Here is a 22,549-nt window from a genome sequence, read left to right on the forward strand (position 1 = left end):
AAAAGGCGGTCTCCTCCAAATTTCTGCTGAAATTACAAGGAGAAAAAAATGTTATTTCGTTTGTAATCTATTTCCGACGTCATATTCACTGTTTGCTATTGTTATTTCGGTAGAAATTACCTATTTGAATTATTACAGTCTCAAAATTTGTCACCGGCAAGATACTTTTTTCCTGTACCTGCAAGGATAAAACTTCTTTCTAGGATGCATAAGATAAACTAAAAATAAAAAAGAATTCCCAAAAAGCACCGCTGACATCATCCATAGATGCATTTGTTTAGTGATCCCCAAGTGACTTTTTTAGGTGAATTCTCACGTGATATTCGCACGAATATCAACTGTTGTATATATTTTCTTTGTACTGTTTTCTCTGAAATATTCTCTGAATGCAAAAGAACTATTCTTTGCCTTAGCGATAGTCGACGAAAGTCGAATAAAAAAATCTGAATAAAATTTTGTAAAGTGGTAAAAGAGCATTTCTCACCTCTGTACTTTGTATTTTCTCTCGAAGATGAAAGAAATTTGTGTGGCAGCCTATGGCATCCATGCATAATTCAGTCTTCCAACGTTTGCAACGTCGTACGCGTTTCCTTTTGCGCTAATTTCTATCCATCGAACGTTTCATCATCTTTTCACTGCAATGAATTCGGAGAAAAAAAAACGATGAAAAAAGAAAGAGAAAACAAAGTTGAAAAGTTCTTCAATTACATTCTTAAATTATACATATTCATTGGTGGGAACCAACTGGAATGTGTGCTACTTCTAAGTGCAATTGATATTATATTTATTTGAATAGGAAATGTAGATGTAGCGCCTATCTCAAATTTCCTGTGCAAAACAACTCTTTGACATCCTGTGTACATTTCCGTTTGGTGGTTAGTCGCTTTCCATCTTCGCCGTACTTTACCTCCTTCTTCACGGTATGTTCCCCCGGAACAGAATGTACATATCATAGTTAGTGTGAAAAGTTTTCGATTAAAAGAACGACACTTCACCGCCGTGGTTATGGCCGTTATACGGCTCATTCGACAAGCACCTCTTCACATTGAAGCGCATGTTATCGGCTGGGTAATCCAGGATTCAACGCTTTGTTCTCTGTCTGTTCCGCTCACCTCCACTTCTGCTTATCGACTTTAGTTACGACTCATTTTGGCGGCAACGGTTAACAACTAAATTCTCCTCTGCAATTATCTGACATCCGTTGTTACGATTTGCATTGCTTTTAGCTCAAATCGAAGCGTAATCCCGGAGCATCACTTTATAGAAAGATCTCGTAGGCATCACCTTATAATTATCACATTTCGATTGAATTATCCGGATTTTCTGTTTCTTCTCATTTTTCGGGTGGGAAATAACTGTGATGCCTTTAAAATGATCAATCTTTCACACATCATGTGTAGTGCAGCCGGTACCTATGTCCACTCGGACGACTGTGGCGCGTTCGCAGTAATTCAGGACCTATTCGCGGCACGTCCTATCGTGTACGAGTTTCGGATAAAGTAGCAGTTCGGATAAAAATAAGCGATCGGGTATACGTCCACTACTTTCGATGTATGTAGAAATTTGACTAACTCAAGTTATTTGACGCATAACACTTAGACAATGAGCATATTTTGACTAAAACTGAAGTCTCGAATTTTTGTTTTTTTTTCCTCATTAACAATTCGTTTTCTTGTGATTAATTGAGAAAAATGAGGAAAATTACTTTTAAAAACTGCTTAAGCTCAAGTAATGGGATTGAGAAACAGGCCAGTAAACAATTCGGTGCAGAGAACGTTTCTAGCAAGATTCCGTCTAGCTACCGCTGTCAATCAATTCATTTTGTTTATCGTCTCTTAGTTAATTTCAACTTGTCACAAACTTTTCTTTTTCTTCATTTGATGGGTGGGAGAATTCATTAATCACTTTTGAAAGCAATTATGATGGCATTCTGAGGAGTCGAACTATTCAGGATATCACGGATCAGCGGAGTGAAATTTTGTTATCCGATTGAATGGCATTGAAAGGCTAGAAAATGTAATTTCATTCCAATAGCGAACTTAACAGCAACACCTACTTAGTCCGCCATCAAGCTGTAGAGTGTGAAATTTGAATCCTTTCCTCAGGCAACTTCAAGTTTGAAGAGTTCAAACTTTTTCTGTGAATGAATTTGCCAACTATTTCGGAAAAGTAAGAAACGAGAAAACGATTACACATAGTAAAACAATTTTACTTTTGTTCTTCAAGAATAGGGACATTCCACGCAAGAATAAGACTTTTCTTTTTTCTGCTAAAGTTCTTGAAAATTTATGGGGTCCCTGATGCCTATATCCACAAACTCCATGGAAACACGTCTTAGCTTCTCGCATAAATTTCTACTACTCAGCTTGCTAACGCAGAAAAATTGAATGTTCCAATTGAACGTCACGGCTAATATCAAATCAGAAAATGATACTTCAAGAAAACTTGTTAAAATATTCAAAAAGATATTTTTAAAAGCATTTTCAGCTTGCTCATCAGTTGTTTTTGTCCTTGTTACCAACGTTTGATTTCCCGAAAAATTCCTCGCTTACACAAAAATTTGCACACGAAATTTTTGAGCGGGCCCGAAAATTCTCGAATCGAAACGCGAAGTTCACATGTAAGGAAGGTTTTGCAGCTGTAACGTTGCTCAATTTGCGATTTTTGGAAGTCACGAGAAGCCAAAGCTAATTTCGCTGGCGATTTGTTAGCTGTCAAATTCTGAAATGATGGATAATAATAAATTCGATTTGGATTTGACATGCACTGACAGACGATGCGGGTCTCATTTAAATCAACCGCATGGAAACGACAATTTCAGTTAGTTGAAATTTCGAAGCTCTGCTGCCAGGGCCGCTTATATTACTATTTTCTCAATTTTGAGCACTTATTTTTTGCTATTCAAGATAAAAGTGCGAAAGAATGTAAACTCTTTAAGGTTGTACTAAATCGTTGCCGCAAATCGTTGACGTCCCAGTCGATATTCTCTGGAGAAGCTTTAGTGCTTGGAATAGAAATCAGATTAGATTGGACTTAGTTCGACCTAAGTTTCTGCGTTGTACTATTCAAGCAGCGCATCCCAGAGTTGCATGAGAGAGCTTCGATTTCTTCGTCTTCATTGGTACAATCTTTTTTTTCCAAGTCTTGAGAACGTTTTAATGTAGGACCATATCAAGAGATTTATTTTCGGGCAAATCTTTCGGGAAAAAACATAATTGTACCCTAGATTCTATTTTCTACCAAGTTGCCTGGTTAATTGTTCTAAGTTTTCACAAAAATTCCATATTTATTTCAGTTTTTTGTGTATATTCATAGACGATAGTCAGGAATCTATGCGAATATACTTTATTATATTTTGAAACTATTTTCCCTGCACCGAAAGCAATTTAAATCCGAAAATCTAGATGTTGTGCTTTTATGTTCACAGGTCGTTATTACCGGAAAAAAAATATTGTTCAAACTATCGGAGAATATTCGGAAATTCAGCTGTACCGCTATTACAATGTGTAGGAAAGCAAATACCCTAAAATAAACCGTGGTTTCTCAGCAACACATCTTTTTTTCCATCAGGTAAATGGTGGTTTCCCAGAAATTTGTGTAGAACTTCCTCTCATTTGCAAAACGAGAAGGACATATCGGTGTAACAAACTCAGTCTTAATCCTTTCCTTTGTTTTTGCTGGTCGCACCGGAAGATTTTCGCCAATTTACGGCCCTATTTATGGACAAAAATGCCCGTAAATGTGTCCAGAATCTATGCGTTAGCGATTTCGCCCGTCCAAACACTTATAAGCTATGTGGCGTGACCGCAACTCATTCATTATACGCTTCTCAACCGTCCGTCCAGAATTTTACTTCGGCTCCATAGATTTGCGATAATATTCTGGATAGTTGTATACGTTTACACACATTTCAAACATGATTAGTTACGCATGTGTGCTTTTCATGGGCTTCTGGTTTACTTGATCACGCACGAATGCACCTCTGACCTCTATGGCCTTCCAACGACGTGACTATTTCCGGTTTAGAGTTACGCTACCGCTTTTTTCCGTTGACTTACCAGTTCCACTCAACTACGCAGCTTCTCTTCTGCTGAGACAACACCTGTGTCGCCATTTTATTGCTCATCATTATCCTAATTGCTAACCAAGCCGTTCATCGCTTGGGGACGATAAATTGGTGCAAAACTAGGACTACGACCTATCGGAGGACAAAAAAAAAACAATAATTTGACGCATCGGCTTGCCACCTCAAGTCGTTGTAAGGCTGAACCCTCACCCATAAACCTCAAACCATTCTGACTTCTAATGTCGAACGCGTAGGTGCATCCCCATGGGAATTAATCAGCGCCGTGCACTTTCTTATCCTTCATCCCCCCTCGTTATCCTCAAATCTGTGGTTCATCTTCTTTTCTAATTCACTCATTACATCCGCACTTTGCTGACACTTTATTTCTCGTCGACAAGGTTATTCCAAAAATCAGATTGTTGAAACTAGATCATTTGCATTTGAACACATTCCAGACATCTACTTAAAAATCCTATGCTTTACAAGATAATTCCTCAGTAATTCAGCTCAAAATGTGGCGACTTCCGCGAAGATATCGTGGGTGGGTTTTTTTTTCCATTTCAATCCGATTCACCATGAAAACAATCGCCGGCTCATTAAGCCATATGCATCACCAAGTAGCACTGAAAAGCCCTGAGCACTGCGGAAAAAACGGACGTTCCACATGTCAGATTCCACCTGAAAGCATGGATGTTACTCAGTTGTTATGACCACGGTGTTCCTCGGAACGCCACATGCACGCGCACAGCATTGCTCTTACGTTTCTTATATTTCTTACGGTTAGCAGACCATAGTAGCCTCCACCTCCCCAAGTATCACCCTGCTCCGATCTGTGAGTCTCTCATTCAGTGCACAAGGAAGATTCAAAAAACAGCATTCAATATTATTTATATCATATTTATTTCAATATTTATCAAGTTGGTATATCTGCGTCAATGGAGCGGGTGTAGCGTAATCGGTAAAAGGATCAGTTGCATCTGAACGATCGATCAAAGGTTCTAATCCGTCCCGGTCGCGGCCAATCTCTTCATCCCTTCGGAATCGACAAATTGGTAACAGATTTGTGTGGGAGGATAAAAACAATGACTTGACACATCGGCTAGCCCCCGCAAGTGCCAGTTACACGTTCGTAAACCTCAAACGATTCGGAATTGAAGTGAACGCGGTGACGCATCCCAAGCGGATTAATTGACAACAGACAGTTTACACATTTATTACTTATTTCAATGTTTATTAAGTAGAAATGATACTGTCTTTGAATTATTCACTAATGATAGTGAATTCCATATGATTCCATTCAACTTTGAGAAATTCCTAACTGTATAAACCTTATATGAACCTCATCGTTGTGAACTTCTGTTCTCTATTCCGGCCATATTTTTCTCATTTATTTCACTTTTTCAATAATAATAGACAAAATTCAACATTCGAATCCGAAATTCCTGTTGAAGTGTTAAGAGACTATTTACCATTTAGACGCATGTTCATTGATGTTTACCATTCCGGAAACCCAACCCATTCCTCCCTATATCCGCGTAACTTTGCGCTTGCTCCATTCAACAAATGCCTATTTTCTCTGTTATGTAACGAATCTCCTCAGCTTTGTATGATATCTGCTCAATTCTCTAAAGACCTTAATCTCCCTGAATTCCAATGCTGTCCATAACCCTTATCCTGAAATGTCCTACATTGTCGTTACAGACATCTTTGTTCAACGCGATGAATGTTACATGCGTTTTGGTCTGCTTCACTTAAAGGCATCACCCCACGAATCTGACGTGATATGGATTTCCGATGGTCAAAGGCTATAAGGGGTAGTAGATTGCAGAAACTGGTGGGATCCGGCTCTTTTCTTCCTAATCGCCGTAGAAAAAAACGGTCCGGAATATGAGGATTAGGGCGTTCCGGGCGCTATTTTCTACGAGTTCCACTGGAGCGCGCCAGCCTTGTGCACGCGCCGCATCTTTCGGGCCGCTTTTTACGGCAATTAGGAAGAAACGGAATCACCCTCTTCCTCACAGTCTACGACCCCGTATAAGCATAACTCACCTGAAACCTGTATCACCCCAGATTCGTGGGGTGATGTCTTTAATTTTACTAAAAATTCAATTAGAAGGATTGCTAGTAAAGTAGGCAGAAGGAAAGAAAATAAGTTAAAAGTCCAAAAATTTGCCATAGTAGAATCGTGCTATTCAAAAACTCAAAATGGGGGTGATGGCTTTAATCTGCTACCTGTTTATGAAAAAGTTGGTCGAGGGAACATTCGGAACTACCGTCTGATATGTTTGTTGAGCGTTCTGTACAAGCTGTTCGCGAAGGTCATCCTTATCCGCATCTACAGGATTCATCCGTAAAGATTGCACGTACCACATCCGACAGTCTCGAGGGTCATAAAGGTTTGCCGGGAATACCGTCTCGTATTCAACGTATTCACTAGTATCGCCTGACACGGTTGCCAGCGTAATCCTCTCTGTGTGCCATTCTTGAACATGGCCATCTACCCAATCTTCTCGATTTACAGCAGGAGCTCGCACAGAATCCGGGGCCATTCGCCAGTGTTCCGCATCCTGCGTGACTGGGGGTCTCCAGTGAACTCCCTATCGATGCCGAGTGACCCGAGTAGCTTAGGTCGGACAATCTCTGGCGATTCACCGAAACGAAGCGGAGTTTTGTTATCAAAGATTCCATGCTCCCTCTAAGTGTTTGACCTACTTGAGTTGGGCTTTGGCCGTGTGGTGGATGACAGCACTTTTTTGGAATATCTGAGCAACTTCTGCCATATAACGGTGCAAATTAAAATAACTCGTGCGTGCCCACTTCGTATACTTAAATGTTCCGTCACGTTTGATACAAGCAGGGTCACCGGGAGCAGGTGGCAATCGGACTTCTCTGGACGTGGAACTCTCTACATATTTTCCAATGCACCGACTTTACAGATGTAGATAATATGCTGAGAGAACAGCTGAGAACACCTGCACTATCTTGTAGATTATACTTTGAAAGAAGAAAAGAGTCATTTATCTTTTTCTTTACTTTGCTGTTTTCCTTGAAATGAAATTTTGGCTTTTATCATTGGTGCAAATGTTTTCCTTAACTAATTTTCCCCTTTGAATGCCTTTTAGCTGCAATTTCAATTTCACGCAAACGTTGTGCAATACTGATTTGTAGAAACAACGGTATGTCTGTAGATGTCACCGTCGCTTTTCAGAATTTTAGAAACGACAACAGTCTGGAAAAGGAAAACTATCAGTATTTAGGTCTGTTCAAGATGTTTACAAAAATGTACTCAACACTGAAGTTCATAACTTCCCAAAAAAAAACTGGTATTTAGCCGTAAAGAACCACTTACAATTCTAGTTTAGTATGCTCCTTTGAGTACGTTTACATTTTGAGGATGGACGTCTTCACACTCAATTCCCCCTATTCTTCCCTATAAACAGACTATGAAACGGGGTTCCAGTGTGAATTTTCCGACGAGGCACTTAGTAACGCGCCACACTGTACACGCGACACGTCTCGAACCGACGATAATCGAATAGTTTCTCACGGCGCGCACACAAAGGCGACGTCATAAGGCGGCACGTAGGAGTGATCGTACACTAGGGCCGTTTTCCGTCCTTTTCAGTACGAAAGGAATTGTTTTCCTTCTTCAGTCTGAAAGAAATTAAGAGGCTTCGACCTAATACTAGTAATCTACACACGTAACCAGTTTCTTGTCCTGCTGAGACCTCGGCATCGTAAATTTTGTAGTGATGGCTTTAGAAGTATCAGCGTACTCAAATTATTTCAGTATTAATTATTCTTACAGGTTTTTGATAGTTTTCATTAACAAAAACTCCACTTTATGCAAAATGGTCTGAAGCTACCTCAGCTATCCAACTTATGACGAAATTGGGTTTGGGGCCAAAGTAGCATGTTACTTGCTTACCACATACTCCGTTTATCCTGCCATCTCCAAGGAATTAGTTAAACTGACCAAATCATAGTTATCTGCTTCTTGATTTGTTTGAAACATTGCTGTTGGTCTCTAGATGACGTGACTCTTTCTCCAGTTTTAAGTCTATGGCATTGAACAGTACTTGTTACCGTATCCTTCAAAGCTCCCCGGAGCTACATACGCCTCCATCCAAATCGTCACTTTCCCACACTTTTTTGGGGTACGCGAAAGACCTTTTAAAAAAAAATCACAAACTTTCAAAGTACATGGAAACCTTGCAAAAATTCAGAAATTCGTTTTATTGACATTTCACTTGACGAACAGGCTGCCTGGATATCGTTTCCATACCATAATGAGTGGATCTTGAACTATGAATGAAACTTTCCCTCAGTTTATGGGTTATTTAGATTTAAATGTTATTATCTTTGAATTACTACAAAACGGAATGGCAGATTTTGGAAATTGTGGTTGTATTTTAAAAAATTGTGTTTTTAATGCTTCACATCCGACTACGATTAAATACAAATTGACCTTTTTTTACTCCAAAAAATGTTCCACCCCATAAATTTTTCATCGGTCGCATTTCATTAAACCTTCCGACCTACTTTTATAGTCTCAGAGTCGACACTTTACACAAAAGTCTGAAAAAAAAAACTGAACTAGAGGTCCTCTTGATACAATAACAATAAAATCTACGTCTCCTATTCTTTATGAGCCTTTCAAAAAACGTATGTTTGGAAAAGTGGTGAATCTAGGAAGTAAAATTTAGCGTTGAGTCACAAGTGAAAAGCAGAGCGAGTGGAAAAATTTCACATTGTTTAGTATGTGAATGCCTTTTATTTGAAGCATTCATTAACTTTAATTTCGTGCATTTCAAATGAGAAGTAAATGAGAATGATGAGATCCTCAATAAGGGTACCGTTCCTTGCCAAGATCTGCTTCACCTCACTGACCATTTGCTTGGTGTTCGTTAGTAGTGAGGAGGCAATGAGTTTAACTGTGCAGTTTATCTGTGCATTTCACAGGCTATTCATTCGTCCATCGTTTTCCCATGGTTCCCTGGAAATGTGTTTGTGATTAATAGTGTTTTCAAATAAGAGGTCAAGTTGATGCCCTTAGCAATTCCTTCATCGAGGATCGGTGCCCGCATTGTTACTGGTGGCTTAAGCGCTTTCGATCATCGAACTTCGTTGTCCGTCCGTCTCCACCCCAGCCGGCGATCAACAGCTGTCCGCTCAGTCATTTTCGTCTTCAACACCGCCATCCATCGGCTGCGCCTACTGCACATCGTTGTTGTCCTCGCGCCTCCCCTTAAACTATTCCCTCAACATTGGCTCTATTGATTAATCTCATTGTTATCACCTTCTCCATAAATTTTGGCGGAGGAATTCTGTTCCATCCTCATTATTGAGAAAATACAGGTAATTCTTTTGATCCAGCACATTTTTTCGTAGAGGTAATTAATCTTTTCACCTCTTTACTCTTCAACCTTTCCGTTTAAGCTAACGAAATTGATTCCTCTGAGCGCCTGTTTACGATGCATTTCCGGAGGCAGCAGACATAACAAACGAGAATCCAGCTTTCTCCCTCATACCCGTTTCGGCACCTTTCGCCAAATCCATGCTTTTCATACCTCCTCCATCCTCGTACATTCGCGCGATCGCATCTCATGGAGATGCATATGGAATTACATCTCTTTCTCACAGGTCTCTTCTTTTTCGGACTGTTACATAAATTATTGGCAAAGTATGCTTTTCATCAGATATGCATACGTCACGTTTCTTTCATGGCGCATCAATAAGGTTGAAAAAGAGGTATTAGTGGCGCTAGTTTTCTTTTCTGAAGTTTTCCGCGGTCCACGGGGCGGATAATCTGCAGTTTCTGCTCACAGATATTCCATTCCCCCATTTTGTACTTTGTGTTTTCCAACGACAGTTCGAAGACTGACTGTGTCGACGTCTTGAAAGAAATCAATCTGAAGCAAAGTACGACTTATCAGCTTTCCAGATAATCTGTTTTTTTTCCTCAGAAAAAGGTCTAAAATATTCATGATTAGCAACCTTTTCAAGAACTTGGAAGGATCCCAGATATATATCGTAATAAGAGTTTTGGGGTTAGACGGAGAAACGAGTTCATCGTTCGTTCAGAGCCAAAAATGAAGAACATCAAAAACCAAAAAAAAGGTGAGGAGGAAAAATTAGCCAAATAAAAAGCACTCATTGAATGGATTAAAACATGAACAATAAAAGTTATGAAGCGGGCACTTTGAAAAATTGCACTCATAGTTTTTCCGATGTTCAAATTCCCCTCCTCTGAGCGCCTCTTCGCATTCCTTCGTGAGAGGAGCTCATTCGACGGCAGACGACTTGTTTTTACTGACTCCGAGTCACATTATAAGCAGATGTTGCGCTTTCTTCTTTATGGCCTACAAAGTATTTCCTCTACAGCGACCATCCACCGTAATGTAATCGAAAAGTGCAGCCGTTCGGATATTTTTGAAGGAAAAAAACCATCTTGGTTTTCATCTTTGAATCATCCTCAAAAACGAGTAACAAATAAAACAAATAAATAAGGAGCCGCCCTTCAAATGGTATGAAAGGCTCTTAGTGAGGCGCAATTTTTCGTTATCATCCTAATTTGTCTAGACGAAAAAATATGAGCAACTGCAATGAGATGCGGTTCAGAATGAATAGCATTCTGAAATTATTCCAGATTCTAAAAAAAAAATTCCCAATTGCCCCAACCAGTTGAATATTGGTTTAATTACATAGTAAATGTTATTGCAGGCCTCCAATTATGGATCTGGAGGAGGCCAATGGGAATTTATTAGCAGACGACACAAGAACGGTCAGTCCTCAACGAGGAACACCGATGACAGATGACAGGCAAGCTTTTGAAGTTTTTTTTTTCAGATGAATCCACTAGAAAGAAATGTTTGAAATGCTGCGTACGTTGACAAAGAAGTCTGTGAAGAGTAATATCCTCAAAAAGTTAATAAATCATGAGAAATGGTGTGAATGATGAATTTTGATGCAGTCTCTTCATTTTTGCACTCCCGTTTTGCAACAGTATGGCATTTGCGGTGAATGAAATAGAATTGTTTACTTTGGATTTGCTCCTAACTTTTTTTCTGAAAATTTTACCATAAACACAATTTTCTGTGGGAAGATTCCCACCAGCAACATTTCAATAAAGAATTTTTCAAGTTCTATTTCGATTATACCACTTCCATCATTAGGATTGTATTTCCATGATCTTTGTCCTTCTAAACCATATACGTACGTGAATACATTCATTTAGGGTCAGCGGAAGCGATCTGGTTACGATCAACGTTTCCGGACTACGATTTCAAACATTCGAGAGGACGTTAGCCAGGTGAATTTAATTCCGACAATTCCTTACGTTGGGCACACTTTCAGGAAAAGAAATAACGAATCATTCAAATTCAAGGCACACACGGAAAAATCATCCTGCATTTTAAAGTCACACGCAGATTTTGGCAAAAAATGCTTACCTTTTTTCTTCATCAAACAGCTTTCCGTTTCGGATATGCAGTGTTCATGTGCAACAAGCGATGTATGCGGACACAATGAAGAGTTCAAAGATATCAAAGTTTTTACTAACAGATGAAACATGTGCAATCTGGTGCCGCTGCAGTAGAAAAAAACTATTCCATGTCTTTTATTTTAAAAAAGTTTTCGGCAGTAGCAACGACATTATTTTCAAAAATGCAAGAAATTTATGCATTTTCATGAAATGCAGTGTTTTCGGATCGCTGAACGGAAATTCGTTCTCTTAATTAGTTTGTTATCCAACTAAATTTCCGCTCGCATTGGGCGCTAATGAAGTCCTTTGATGCAGGAAAAAAATTATAGTTTAGAGGATCTATTTGGAGGATATAAATCCCTTAATATTGTTCCTGGACCTTAACATTAATAACCGTTCTCTTCTGGCAAAAGGAAATTGTACAGATCCAAGTACGTTGACCATTTTCTCAAAATCTCAGCCCTTTAGCTGAATGAACTTCTATAAATTCACAAAAAAAAGGAAAGATCAAAAGCCTAACACTGATCGCTTTTTGCAACGGAGCAAATCTTTACAGTCTCAGCAGTGATGACGAATGAAAGTGTTCATAGTCGATTGTAACAGTCGTTGATTGCAAGGAGACTAGCATAGTTGTGCTTGCTAAATTCGAATATGTTCCTAACTCTTTTTCTATTTTCCTAATTTTAGAATTACTTTTATGGAAACCTAGGGACTGCATGCGCCTAACAAAAAGAAATTAGTGGTATCTGTACACGTCCTATTCGTTCAGATTCCCAAACAGCCTTCTCGGAAATAAGGCGAAACGAGAACGATATTATGTGCAGGATTTAAACGAGTATTTTTTCGATCGACATCGATCCACGTGAGTTCTGGTGCTTTCAATAATTCTCACATACATAATTCTACGGCTGTCAATCAGCGAAAGAAGCGGAAAAGCTGAACCCGCTTGTTTCGTTCTCGTAAAATGCATTATTTTTATTATTCCCTCGCCCTAGTTCATATTGGATACAGAAAAATTGGCAAGAGGGGGATGGGGTGGCCATTCAACGAAAATACTCTCTAGAACTACAGTATTTTTGGTTCTCTAAATATTTCTATCTTTTGGATAGTAGCATGAGGGTGAAAGGAACGATAAAATATTTCAAATTTATAATTCGGAATCTCCTTGACCCCTGGTTCTTGTTGATGGATTTGTGAGGAGATGTTCCAGGTTATCACTGTGCTCTATGCAGTATTTAGAGTACTCGCGTGCGAAACTCTTCTTCCCATTGCGGGAATAAGGATAAAGGATAAAGTGTCTGGCGTTAATCAATCCGCTTGGGATGCGCCCCACGTTCACTTCAATTCAGAATCATTTGAGGTTCACGAACGTGTAACGGCGTATAGAATGACTTTCGGGGCCGATTTATCGACCCTGAAGGGATGAAAGCCTTGGTGAGCACTAGGGCGGATTCGAACCTCATTACGGGAATACCACACTAGAATTTCGTTAGAAATCCGTCCATTTAAGTAAATCCATGTCATCTGAAAAAATAAAACGCGTCCTTTTAAACGAATTTCACCTCATGGGATAGGATGTAGTGTAGCGGTTAGAGGTTCCGCTTCCTGCACAATCGATCGGAGGTTCGAATCCGCCCTAGTGCTCACCAAGCCTTTCATCCCTCCGGGGTCGATAAATTGGTATCAGACTCGTCTGGGAGGATAAAAACACTGACTTGACACATCGGCTAGCTACCGCAAGTCATTGTATAGGCCAGATACATACACGTTCGTGAACCTCAACCGATTCCGAATTGAAGTGAACGTGGGGGCGCATCCCAAGCGGATTGATTGAAGCCAGAAACTCTATCCTTTATCCTTTATCTAGCTGAGCTGAAACCTACATTACAGTAGTAGGTGCAGAAAATCTCCAGTTTGAAAGTGCAAAAGAATTACAACAAAAGGAATCATAAATTAGTGAAGGAGGAGCTGAAAGGACATAATCTTGTGCATTGTTACGTAATGAAATATCCTAATTCTAATCATCGATGAAGAAAAAATACAATAGATATGGACTTCGATGCTTTGAGAAGAATCTCAGACTTGAAACATTTTGAAGAATGAAGGCGACAAATGCGCTGGCAACGAAATATCCACTAGCCAGTAGTTGCGGTTACGTCTGTTTCCCAGAGTTTGCGGTTCTGGGCCTTTATCCAGTGAAATTCTTCCAGTTTGATAAAGCGCTTTTTGAGAAAAAAAAAAGAAGTGCTTTGGCTGGATTCATTGCTATCCAATATAAATATCCTCGCGTACAAACCCATCATGAGGCGGAGATATGTTTCCACTCGTTTTAGCACTGGAAATGTTTCCGCAACAAATGGCTAGGTCCCGCTGCGAAGTGCCCTTGCACCGAGTTTGCGTCTGCAAACCAGCCATTTATACTCTTAGGACATTGGTTGCTGTCTCGAATTGCAACCTCGAGACCCATTTCCACGCGAGATTTGCTTTAGAAGATCCATGGTTGAACATTTTAAGTGTAATGCAAAAACGATGCAAATACATAGCGCACTAAACCATAAAGAACCGGATTTTTTGCTTAAAGGCATCACCCACGAAAGTGAGGTGGTATGCACTTCAGGTGGAGTATTTGCATACGGCATAGTAGGTTCTGGAGAGGTGGGTGATTCCGTCCATTTCTTGCTAATCGGAGTAAAAAGTGGCCCGGAAGATGCGGCGCGTGCACAAGGCTGGCGCGCTCCAATCGAACTCATTGTAGAAAATGGCGCCCCGGGACGGTCGAAGCCGTATCTTCGGGGCCGTTTTTTACGGCAATTAGGAAGAAATGGAAAGAATCACCCATTCTCCTTAATCTACGAACCCGTATACGAATGCTCCACCTGAAATCCGTACCACCTCAGATTCGTGGGGTGATGCCTTTAAGCAGAACTTCAGGCTCTCTTGACTCCCTTGACTCGATTCCATTTTTTGGGTTCTGAAAAGAAATGCTGAGATTCATACCGTTGTCCGTTGTATTACAACAGGAATTTGAATAATTTAGCAGCAGTACAATACAATTGCTTTATATTTTAGCGATGACAACATCGATTGGAAAACACACGCGAGTCTGTAAGCGATTTGTGTGCGCTACTATCGTTGACTTCCCCCTCTTCCCAAAATCCCAGCACGCATCCTTTCGTAATACGATTTCATCATCTTCTAGGCGTTAGCTCTTTGTAACTAAGGAAGAAACAACTAACAATCCACACGTTCTACCAGCACGTGAAAGCATTCCTTGATGTTCTCATTTTCTGCGAGGAGCTTTTTCGACTCCGACACCAGCTGTTCATTACAGGTTCGAATCGATTCTATATATTTATCAGAGCGGAGGACGTGTTAAACGTCCAGAATCTGTGCCTATCGACATATTTCTCAGAGAAATGCGATTTTTTCAGGTCAGTCCCAGTTTTCCCGCACATATAATCTTGGTTAATAATACTTCCAGGGTGTAAACAACTGGGTTTAAATGCTTTTAGAATATGTCATTTTTTTACGGATGAGAAAGCATGGAAATGTTGCGTCACTTTGTTTTTGCCAATGACTGATTCACAAAGATGTTGTGTAATTGACGAGAGAAATGATTCTGTGCGTGTTAAGAAAATTTGTAGGAAAAGAAAGAAAGAAGGCAGGGAAATATTTCATTTCGTCCCTGTCCCCGGGGAATGAATAACAGTGGGAATAGGCCACTTCTAACGAGTGTAATATACTGTAACAGAATGTGCTCAGGTGCTTAAAACTTCGGCTTTTACAGCACATTTCTAGAGAGGAGAATGCTAGAGAACGAAGTTCTATGAAATGAACCTGGGCTAAAAGTAAAAGAAGTAAGGTTGAAGAGTTGAGACTTGACATAATTATTGAGGTTCTGAAGCCGTAAGCATTTCTGTGAACTAAACTTATTATTGACCTCACATTTGAAGATAATTTCGAAAACAATATTTTTAAGGGTTACGATGCGATTTCGTCGTTGTAAAAAAGAGTGTCCAACAGATCTTTGCATTTCTATCAGTCGTAGACGCTGAAATTCTCTTTTTGTGTCTTCTCTTCAATTACCTACTTTCACGCACACGCATTGTGACATGGGGATACGGATCTCTGAGTTCTCACGCGATCCCGTACCACTACAGCGGAATTTGCGCTAACCACTATGTGACATTGCTCTCGTTCCTCACAACTCGTCTTTGGACATCTTTTTTCTGTCGGTGACGGGGACACACTTTATAGAAGAGTCAAAACTATATGAAACACAGTGCAGTTGTGTAAGCGGTTGCGCTCGAAGCGCTGCGGTGGAGCGTAGCGGTTAGGATCGGCTGAGGACCCTTGCTACCACCGTCCATTGCTGCAATTCGCAATGGTCCCACCTCGATTCCAAAGCTCTCTGCACCGCGCCGCTTCGAGCGCAACCACTTACGCGACTGCACCGTGCTTCATGCCGTTCAGACCCGACTATACATCAGCTGTTCAGTTCACAACATACCTTTGCTTGTAAACAGCGACCAAAGGAACTTGATATCTCGCTTGAAAAAGTGACCGTTTTGTGTGTTTGTCTCAGCATTTTCTTCCCCAAAGTAGATAAATCTTTCTGTTACTTGAAAAGTTCGTGTACAACCTCTCATATAGGAGGGATTCGAAAAATTATCTGTCCACTACACATTCCTTACAAAGTTATCTGTCCAATACACATTCCTTACCGAATTCAGTGTTTCGCAACTGCGCCAGGATCTAAGCAAAAATCTTTGGTCAGTGAGATCAAAAATGAGTGAGGTTGCTAGTTAATGAGAACTAGCAAAGTAGTAAAAATCATGATCATTTCAAATTAATAGGAGACTCCTCCAGAGTTCTTAACAGTTTCCTGCACTGCGAGTAACGGCAGCATCAAGCAATATAAAGAAAAACATAGTAAATCCAAAACCAGTGGAAGAAATGTTAGTGAACAGAAAGAAGAGCATTAGCATTTGGTAAAATTGGTAAGAGCAGTGAACTGAAGAATAGATCTGGTTTCGGTTCATTACCAATTACATCATTACAATTGACAATTTTGGAAGCATGATAGACGGATCAAGATGAATGAAGAACTCAGAAATCTACCAGCTTATTTATTTACTCATTTTACACACACCAAAAGATGTCCTATTTACTGCTAAAGAAGATGGCAACACTATACGTACCCAATCCAACTCACTTTTTTTTTTTCAAAAAAGTTAGCACTGCAATAGACGAAAGTGGTTAGTTCCAGTTCTAAATTACAAGTTATATAATATTTAAAAAAAACACCCAGTGATGAGAAGGCACAACGAAAGGTTCGATATTTCCTATGCATCACTTCAGGCAGTAAATTGGGAACAGTGGGACATAGGGTAATCCTCGTAATGGAGAAGGAGAAGGAAGCTCATCATTATCAAAATTATATTAGAGGAGTAAGACCTTAGGGATATTCACCATTAAATAACAAATTTAAGTATCGTAGAAAGTGCTGGATTCTTCATGTTTTCCATCTTTTCTCTGATAATTTTCCATTCATGTTCTAGAAAATATTATTCAGATGGGCGATCATCTTGTAGAAGAGTTCTGGATTGCTGAAGGTTACGAAAAACCAAAGGAAGCAATTATGCCGACGAACAAATCGCAGCGGAGATTATGGGAATTGATGGAATATCCAGATAGTTCATTAGCCGCTCGTATTATCGCTTTTATATCCATAGCCGTGATTATAGTGTGAGTTCAACGCGGCACCACACCAATCCATTAACCTTATTACCGTAGTAACCTTATTAAAGTAGACCTAATCCTAACAGACATCAATTTCAGCTCAATTGTGTCCTTCTGCTGGGAAACGGTTCCGTCCGGTGACAACAGAGATCCTGGTGGTCTTATTACAATGTCACCGAATGCCACAGAAAAGGAAGAAGGCAGAAACTTCTCCAATCCGTTCTTTTGGATTGAATTCGTCTGTATACTTTGGTTCACTTTAGGTACGTTTTCATCAGAGGGATGTTCAAACAAATGTTTTAAATCGTATAACTTTACAGCATGAAATTTTTTCCAGAATTAACACTGCGCTTCATAAGTTGCCCATCAAAAGTCACATTTATGACGTCATTTCTTAATATAATCGATTTTGTTGCTATCGCTCCTTTCTTTGTCAACTTAATATGGTGAGCTTTGCTCTTTTTATCCTATTTAATCGTGAAAAATAAAAATCAACTACTTTTCATCATTCAGGGCCGACGCTAGCAAGTCGGGCTCGTCGATGTCATTCGCCGTTCTTCGAGTTCTTCGACTTGTTCGAGTGTTTCGTATATTTAAACTGAGCAGGTACTTCTGTCTAATTATTTTTTTCTTTTTTTCTTTTCAATGGATTTCTTCTGTATTTTTGAAACTCCATCGAATTCCTTGACTAGTCCAGTTCGATTTTGTTATTTCTGATCTCCACTTTTTTATGTTCTTTTTTCTTTTTTTCCCAAAAACATGTTCCATTTTATAATGAACGCTATCAAATCATTTCGGTTACTCTCAGCTTGTTGTTCCACTTCTCTGACTTAATGACATAGTAAGAATTCAGTAAATTCACCTTGTTTATGGGGTAGCTTATCTATCTATGTATACATAACCTTACTTTCAACATTTTCTCGAAAATGCGATACTTACAAGGATTGCGAATTCAGGCACTCGGTTGGTCTGCAGATTCTCGGAAAAACGTTCCGGGCATCAGTCCAAGAATTCTGCTTGCTCATCTTTTTTATGGTAATAGCACTCGTACTATTTGCCTCAGGAATGTATTTTGCCGAACAAGGCGAACCACAATCGAAATTCACCTCAATTCCAGCTTCATTTTGGTTTGTGCTGGTAAGCTGCTCTCATTTCTTTTGTAAATTTCTTAGTACAAACAAACTAAACAGGTGGTTTCGCCATTTGTTCCAGGTGACAATGACAACAGTCGGGTAAGCAAAATTGTAGCGTGGTGTGATTAATTAGTGTCCAGCGAGAACAACATTAGTGCAACTTTTGTTTTGTGACGTCCTCTACGTGTTACTAATCTGGAGCACGAGAAAAATCACTTCCAAAACTTCAAATGCATTCGTTTAGATATGGGGATCTCGTCCCATTGAGTCCACAAGGAAAAGTTGTTGGTTCGATGTGCGCTTTGATTGGAGTGCTTACACTCGCTCTGCCCGTACCGATTATTGTAAGTTTATACCACGTCGAACGATATCAACACAAACTGCTTTAACTTCCTCGACCATCCTCGATTGAGCACTGAAGGCAGTCAGGACGTCAGAGCTGAAGCTCTGAGTAGCCAATGCATCGAACGTTATATCCTATTGGTTCAGAATCTAGACTCATTCATTTCCTTCCTTTAAGCATTCCACGACATTAAGCCTGCACTTTAGAGAAGTTCAGACAAGAACTTCGCGTGGAAAGGCCAGAAATTGAGGAAATAGCGCAAAGAAAACTTTGTATAATTCCTAAAAAAAAATTACTTAAAGAAGTCCAGAAACACGTTTCCTCATATGGTTTGCGAGCGATCCGTTAACAACACCGACCGAACTTTATAATAGGCTCGCAAAGTCTCCAAAGAAAACGTATTCTTAATACTAGACAAAGTATTAGGTGGTACATACTGAGCAAACGGTGAAATGCTAATGTGGGTATCTCACGATTAATTTAATTTAAGGTGGCTAACTTCAAGCATTTCTATCGCCAAGAAAATCGTCTAGCCACTATGCGAACAGCTGGTAAGGATTCGGACGTCTTAGAAAGTGTGGAAGATGACAGCTGACTACTGAAGGGACTGCGACCCAGTGCGAACAGCGAGGTACCTTTAAACTTCCATGACATAAAGTCTGCATTTTAGAGATATTCAGACAATAACTTCGCGTTGAAAGGCCAGAAATTGAGTAAATAGTGCAAATAAAACTTTGTATAATTCATACCATACATTTATGTCATCTACCTCATTCATTTATATAATAGCAGCGGGCATTCTCGTGCGGAAAACGAACAATTAAGTTAATTAAGTAGCAATTAACTTGTTTTTCTTATTTGAATCGAATCAAAGAGATTCTCCAATTTTTCAAATAACACAACGGACCAAGGTTGTAGATTATTTCATTTCAGAGCTCCGAGCCCTGAAGTTAAAATTCAAAAATGCATCTTGGAAAGGTTAGGGAAAGTTCGAAAAGTTCGAGTCGTTCGATTCATTAGCGAAAGAGTTTACGATCCTGCTTATGACCACAGAATGAATGTACGTACTATTTTGCAACAGTCTTCTTCGTACAAGAGATATGCAGCTCGAGAATAACAATTCAGAAAATAAAAACGCACATAAAACTGATTTCGTATATTTTCTAAAGCTCAATTCTTGCTTCTTTTGTGTCTTGCACAAACTCAAATGAATTCAATAGCGCAGCATTTGTATCTGCATAATATTTTCGCACATATCCTATTCATCACTTGTTTACCTAAAATGCAGAGAAGCTTACATAAAGAACAATTTGCAATGACGGTTGGTGTGACATGATTGCGTGGTCGGAATGTAACAAAACACAAGGCAACAAACGTCGAAATTTTCAAGCCGAACTTGTACGTAAAGAGACTACTAATTAATATGAAAAACAAACTTTTACTTTCACAATTTTGGTTTCATTGGCAAATTATTTTAGAAAGAAAAGTCGCATTTTCCTGCCTAAACTTCGTTGCCAATGAAACCAAGATATAGATAGCAGAAAACAGTAAACAGACAGATAGCAGAAAAAAGTAGTGACGCACCAGTCCAGAGAGAACAGAGCATCAACACTGAGAAAGGATTAAAGCCAATAATCAGAATACTGTACACAGTAGCTCAATTCAGCTGAAACTAATCAACCATCTGTCTATAGTTAATTACCTTAGAAGCATACCGGAGCTTCGAAACCGGTGGCATCCCGGGTTCCCAACGCTTCCGTAAACGGTAATAAAGCACAACAGGGAGTATACGGATAGGGATATGGAAGATAAGGGAAAAATGACAGCAATATCATGGGGAACGGTCAAGAGGTACCCGTATGATGTGCCGCCGCGTATCCCGGAGGCTAATGAGCGTCGTTAATTGCACCTCGCGTCTCCTGATACCGTCATAATCGCTACAGTAGCCTGATTGCTCCTCTTGTGCTACGTCTTCAAGACGCCCCGCCCACCCGCCCCCCGCCCCATTTCGCCGCGTCTACCGCTATTACGACGATTTTTTTTTTCGCCGCGCCCACAGCTTTTATAATGCGTTTTTAAAATCGAATAAAAAGGAAAGTACCTGGTATTAGATGTTGTTCGAAGGTCTACAAAAAGTGAGCTTGTAAGTTAATATAAAAGAAGGAAAGAATGAAATAGGTTTTTATAAGTGACATGCCATTTAGAAATGCGAGTGAAAAAGAAATTATCCTGTCTCGACTTGTTAGGTGAAAAACACTCATTCATCTCTGGGAGTGCAAGAGATGTTTCAAAAAATGTCCCACTGATCGGTGTTATGCTATCTTTACCTTTTTTCCCTTTCTAAGGATTTCTTTTGTTTATCTAGCTGGGTAAGACTGGCATCCAACGATTAACGAGGCGCGAATAATGCCTCGCAGACATACACTGTACCTAAAGGTATATCTCGAAAATACAAAGCTCTCAGTTCGCCACTAACACACCTAACCTCTCGTATTGATTTTATGTAGAGAATAGATAAAAATGAAGCGATAAAACGGTGTTGAAAGAAGTTTGAAAAACCATACAAAGTTCTATTATATAAAACTGTATAAAACGTACAAGCAAGTATTGAAGTACTTGAAAGACGCTCGATATAAACATTATATCTAAGTAAAGTTTTGAAAAGATAAAATGTAGAAAGAAGTTTAAGGAATGTATACAAAGTAATTAGCGCATAAATTTACTGTTATTATAGGTGCTGCAGTTGAGGTTGAACACGAATTCGCTGAATGACATCGTGACAAACACATACTTATGCACTACTAGTCTATATAGAAAACTTGGGGCATGAAATGTGTTAAATTATGAGATCTTTGAAAATATATGCATGTTATTCTTTTTCCTGGAGCATCTTTTTGAGATAATTTTTACTTATGTAAAGTTACATTGGATAGAAGGATCCAATTCTTCTCTTTATTCCCAATAATATGCGCTTGGTTTACTATATCCGTACATCAGAATTCGCGCGGCAATTCGTTTTTCACCCCATTCCTTCAAAATTCACACTATCCACCGCTTCATCGCGGGCGTCGCGCGGCGGTGATCGGAGCAATAGGGAGGCGGGGTGTAGGTGATCTCAGACGGTCGTGGAGGATGCCTGGCTGTGGGCGGCAGCCGTAATTACGCGGAGGAGCGCGGTGCTGAAGGAGGCTGGCGGTGCCGTTTTCGGTCTCTTTCCCACCCCAATATCATGTAACTCAAAAACAATAATATTTACAGCAATAACTATATAGTAGTTATTGCTTTAGTAATAGTCGTAGTTTTTTTTTTCGATCCATTTCTCGTGAATAACATACAATTTTCAGATTTGCAGTGCGAGTGAAAGCACTACAAGCAGCGGAAATACGAAACAGGAATCGGTACTTATGCTTCCACTGGACATACCGACTCCCATGATCAGTCATCCACTTCTTCACACTCGCGCCGGATCTGTATTTTTCTGATTAAGCGGGACTTTCTTCTTCATACCGGTCGCTGCACTCTATCATAAAGGACCGCTGGTACTTTCCTCTACCCTTTTATCCTTCTTCTCAGTTACTATTTTGCAGCTCAGGTACTTCAGGAAAACAGTGGTCCTCAACTGTGTCGCCGTCCCCTCTTTGTCTTTTCAATTTCTCTTAGTGTTCTTCTTTTCTTCTGTTCACTGTTTCGTGTTATTTTATCGGGTCCTTATTGCTGTATCATAAACTCTGTTCCCTCATAATTAAACTAACCTGTATATTTTGTAAAAAGATCATCGATAC

The 22,549-nt window shown here is 39.7% G+C and overlaps 3 protein-coding genes across 6 annotated transcripts in view; 2 read left to right on the forward strand and 1 right to left on the reverse strand.

Moving 5' to 3' along the window:
* Positions 1-22,509, forward strand: part of RB195_017527 (uncharacterized protein) — a gene marked incomplete at both ends in the record, with an annotated part of 46,145 nt that extends 23,636 nt beyond the window's left edge. The window contains 18 exons of one of the 4 annotated variants that reach the window (XM_064184559.1): positions 8,129-8,223; positions 9,389-9,424; positions 10,790-10,888; positions 11,304-11,378; positions 12,319-12,411; positions 14,881-14,980; positions 17,125-17,297; positions 17,391-17,554; positions 17,629-17,737; positions 17,805-17,897; positions 18,248-18,428; positions 18,504-18,523; positions 18,669-18,768; positions 19,258-19,318; positions 19,386-19,398; positions 22,112-22,165; positions 22,255-22,306; positions 22,369-22,509. In XM_064184559.1, coding sequence (XP_064040442.1) covers positions 8,129-8,223; positions 9,389-9,424; positions 10,790-10,888; positions 11,304-11,378; positions 12,319-12,411; positions 14,881-14,980; positions 17,125-17,297; positions 17,391-17,554; positions 17,629-17,737; positions 17,805-17,897; positions 18,248-18,428; positions 18,504-18,523; positions 18,669-18,768; positions 19,258-19,318; positions 19,386-19,398; positions 22,112-22,165; positions 22,255-22,306; positions 22,369-22,509 — 1,659 coding nt within the window. Of the gene's footprint in view, positions 1-8,128; positions 8,224-9,388; positions 9,425-10,789; positions 10,889-11,303; positions 11,379-12,318; positions 12,412-14,618; positions 14,655-14,880; positions 14,981-17,124; positions 17,298-17,390; positions 17,555-17,628; positions 17,738-17,804; positions 17,898-18,247; positions 18,429-18,503; positions 18,524-18,668; positions 18,769-19,257; positions 19,363-19,385; positions 19,399-22,111; positions 22,166-22,254; positions 22,307-22,368 lie in introns of those variants that run through there. The other 3 variants (XM_064184558.1, XM_064184557.1, XM_064184556.1) reach the window with 3 other exon arrangements.
* On the reverse strand, positions 6,295-6,615 carry RB195_017529 (uncharacterized protein; the record flags this gene model as incomplete). The annotated part of the gene is made up of 1 exon (XM_064184561.1): positions 6,295-6,615. The coding sequence occupies one exon, from the start codon at positions 6,613-6,615 to the stop codon at positions 6,295-6,297; it is 321 nt and encodes a 106-aa protein (XP_064040441.1).
* RB195_017530 (uncharacterized protein) lies at positions 20,100-22,249 on the forward strand (the record flags this gene model as incomplete). Its single annotated transcript, XM_064184562.1, has 2 exons — positions 20,100-20,165; positions 22,112-22,249. The coding sequence occupies 2 exons, from the start codon at positions 20,100-20,102 to the stop codon at positions 22,247-22,249; spliced, it is 204 nt and encodes a 67-aa protein (XP_064040443.1).
* Positions 22,510-22,549: the final 40 nt, after the last annotated feature.

The sequence above is a fragment of the Necator americanus genome, chromosome II (genome assembly GCF_031761385.1).
Source record: "Necator americanus strain Aroian chromosome II, whole genome shotgun sequence".
NCBI classification, from domain to species: Eukaryota; Metazoa; Nematoda; class Chromadorea; order Rhabditida; family Ancylostomatidae; genus Necator; species Necator americanus.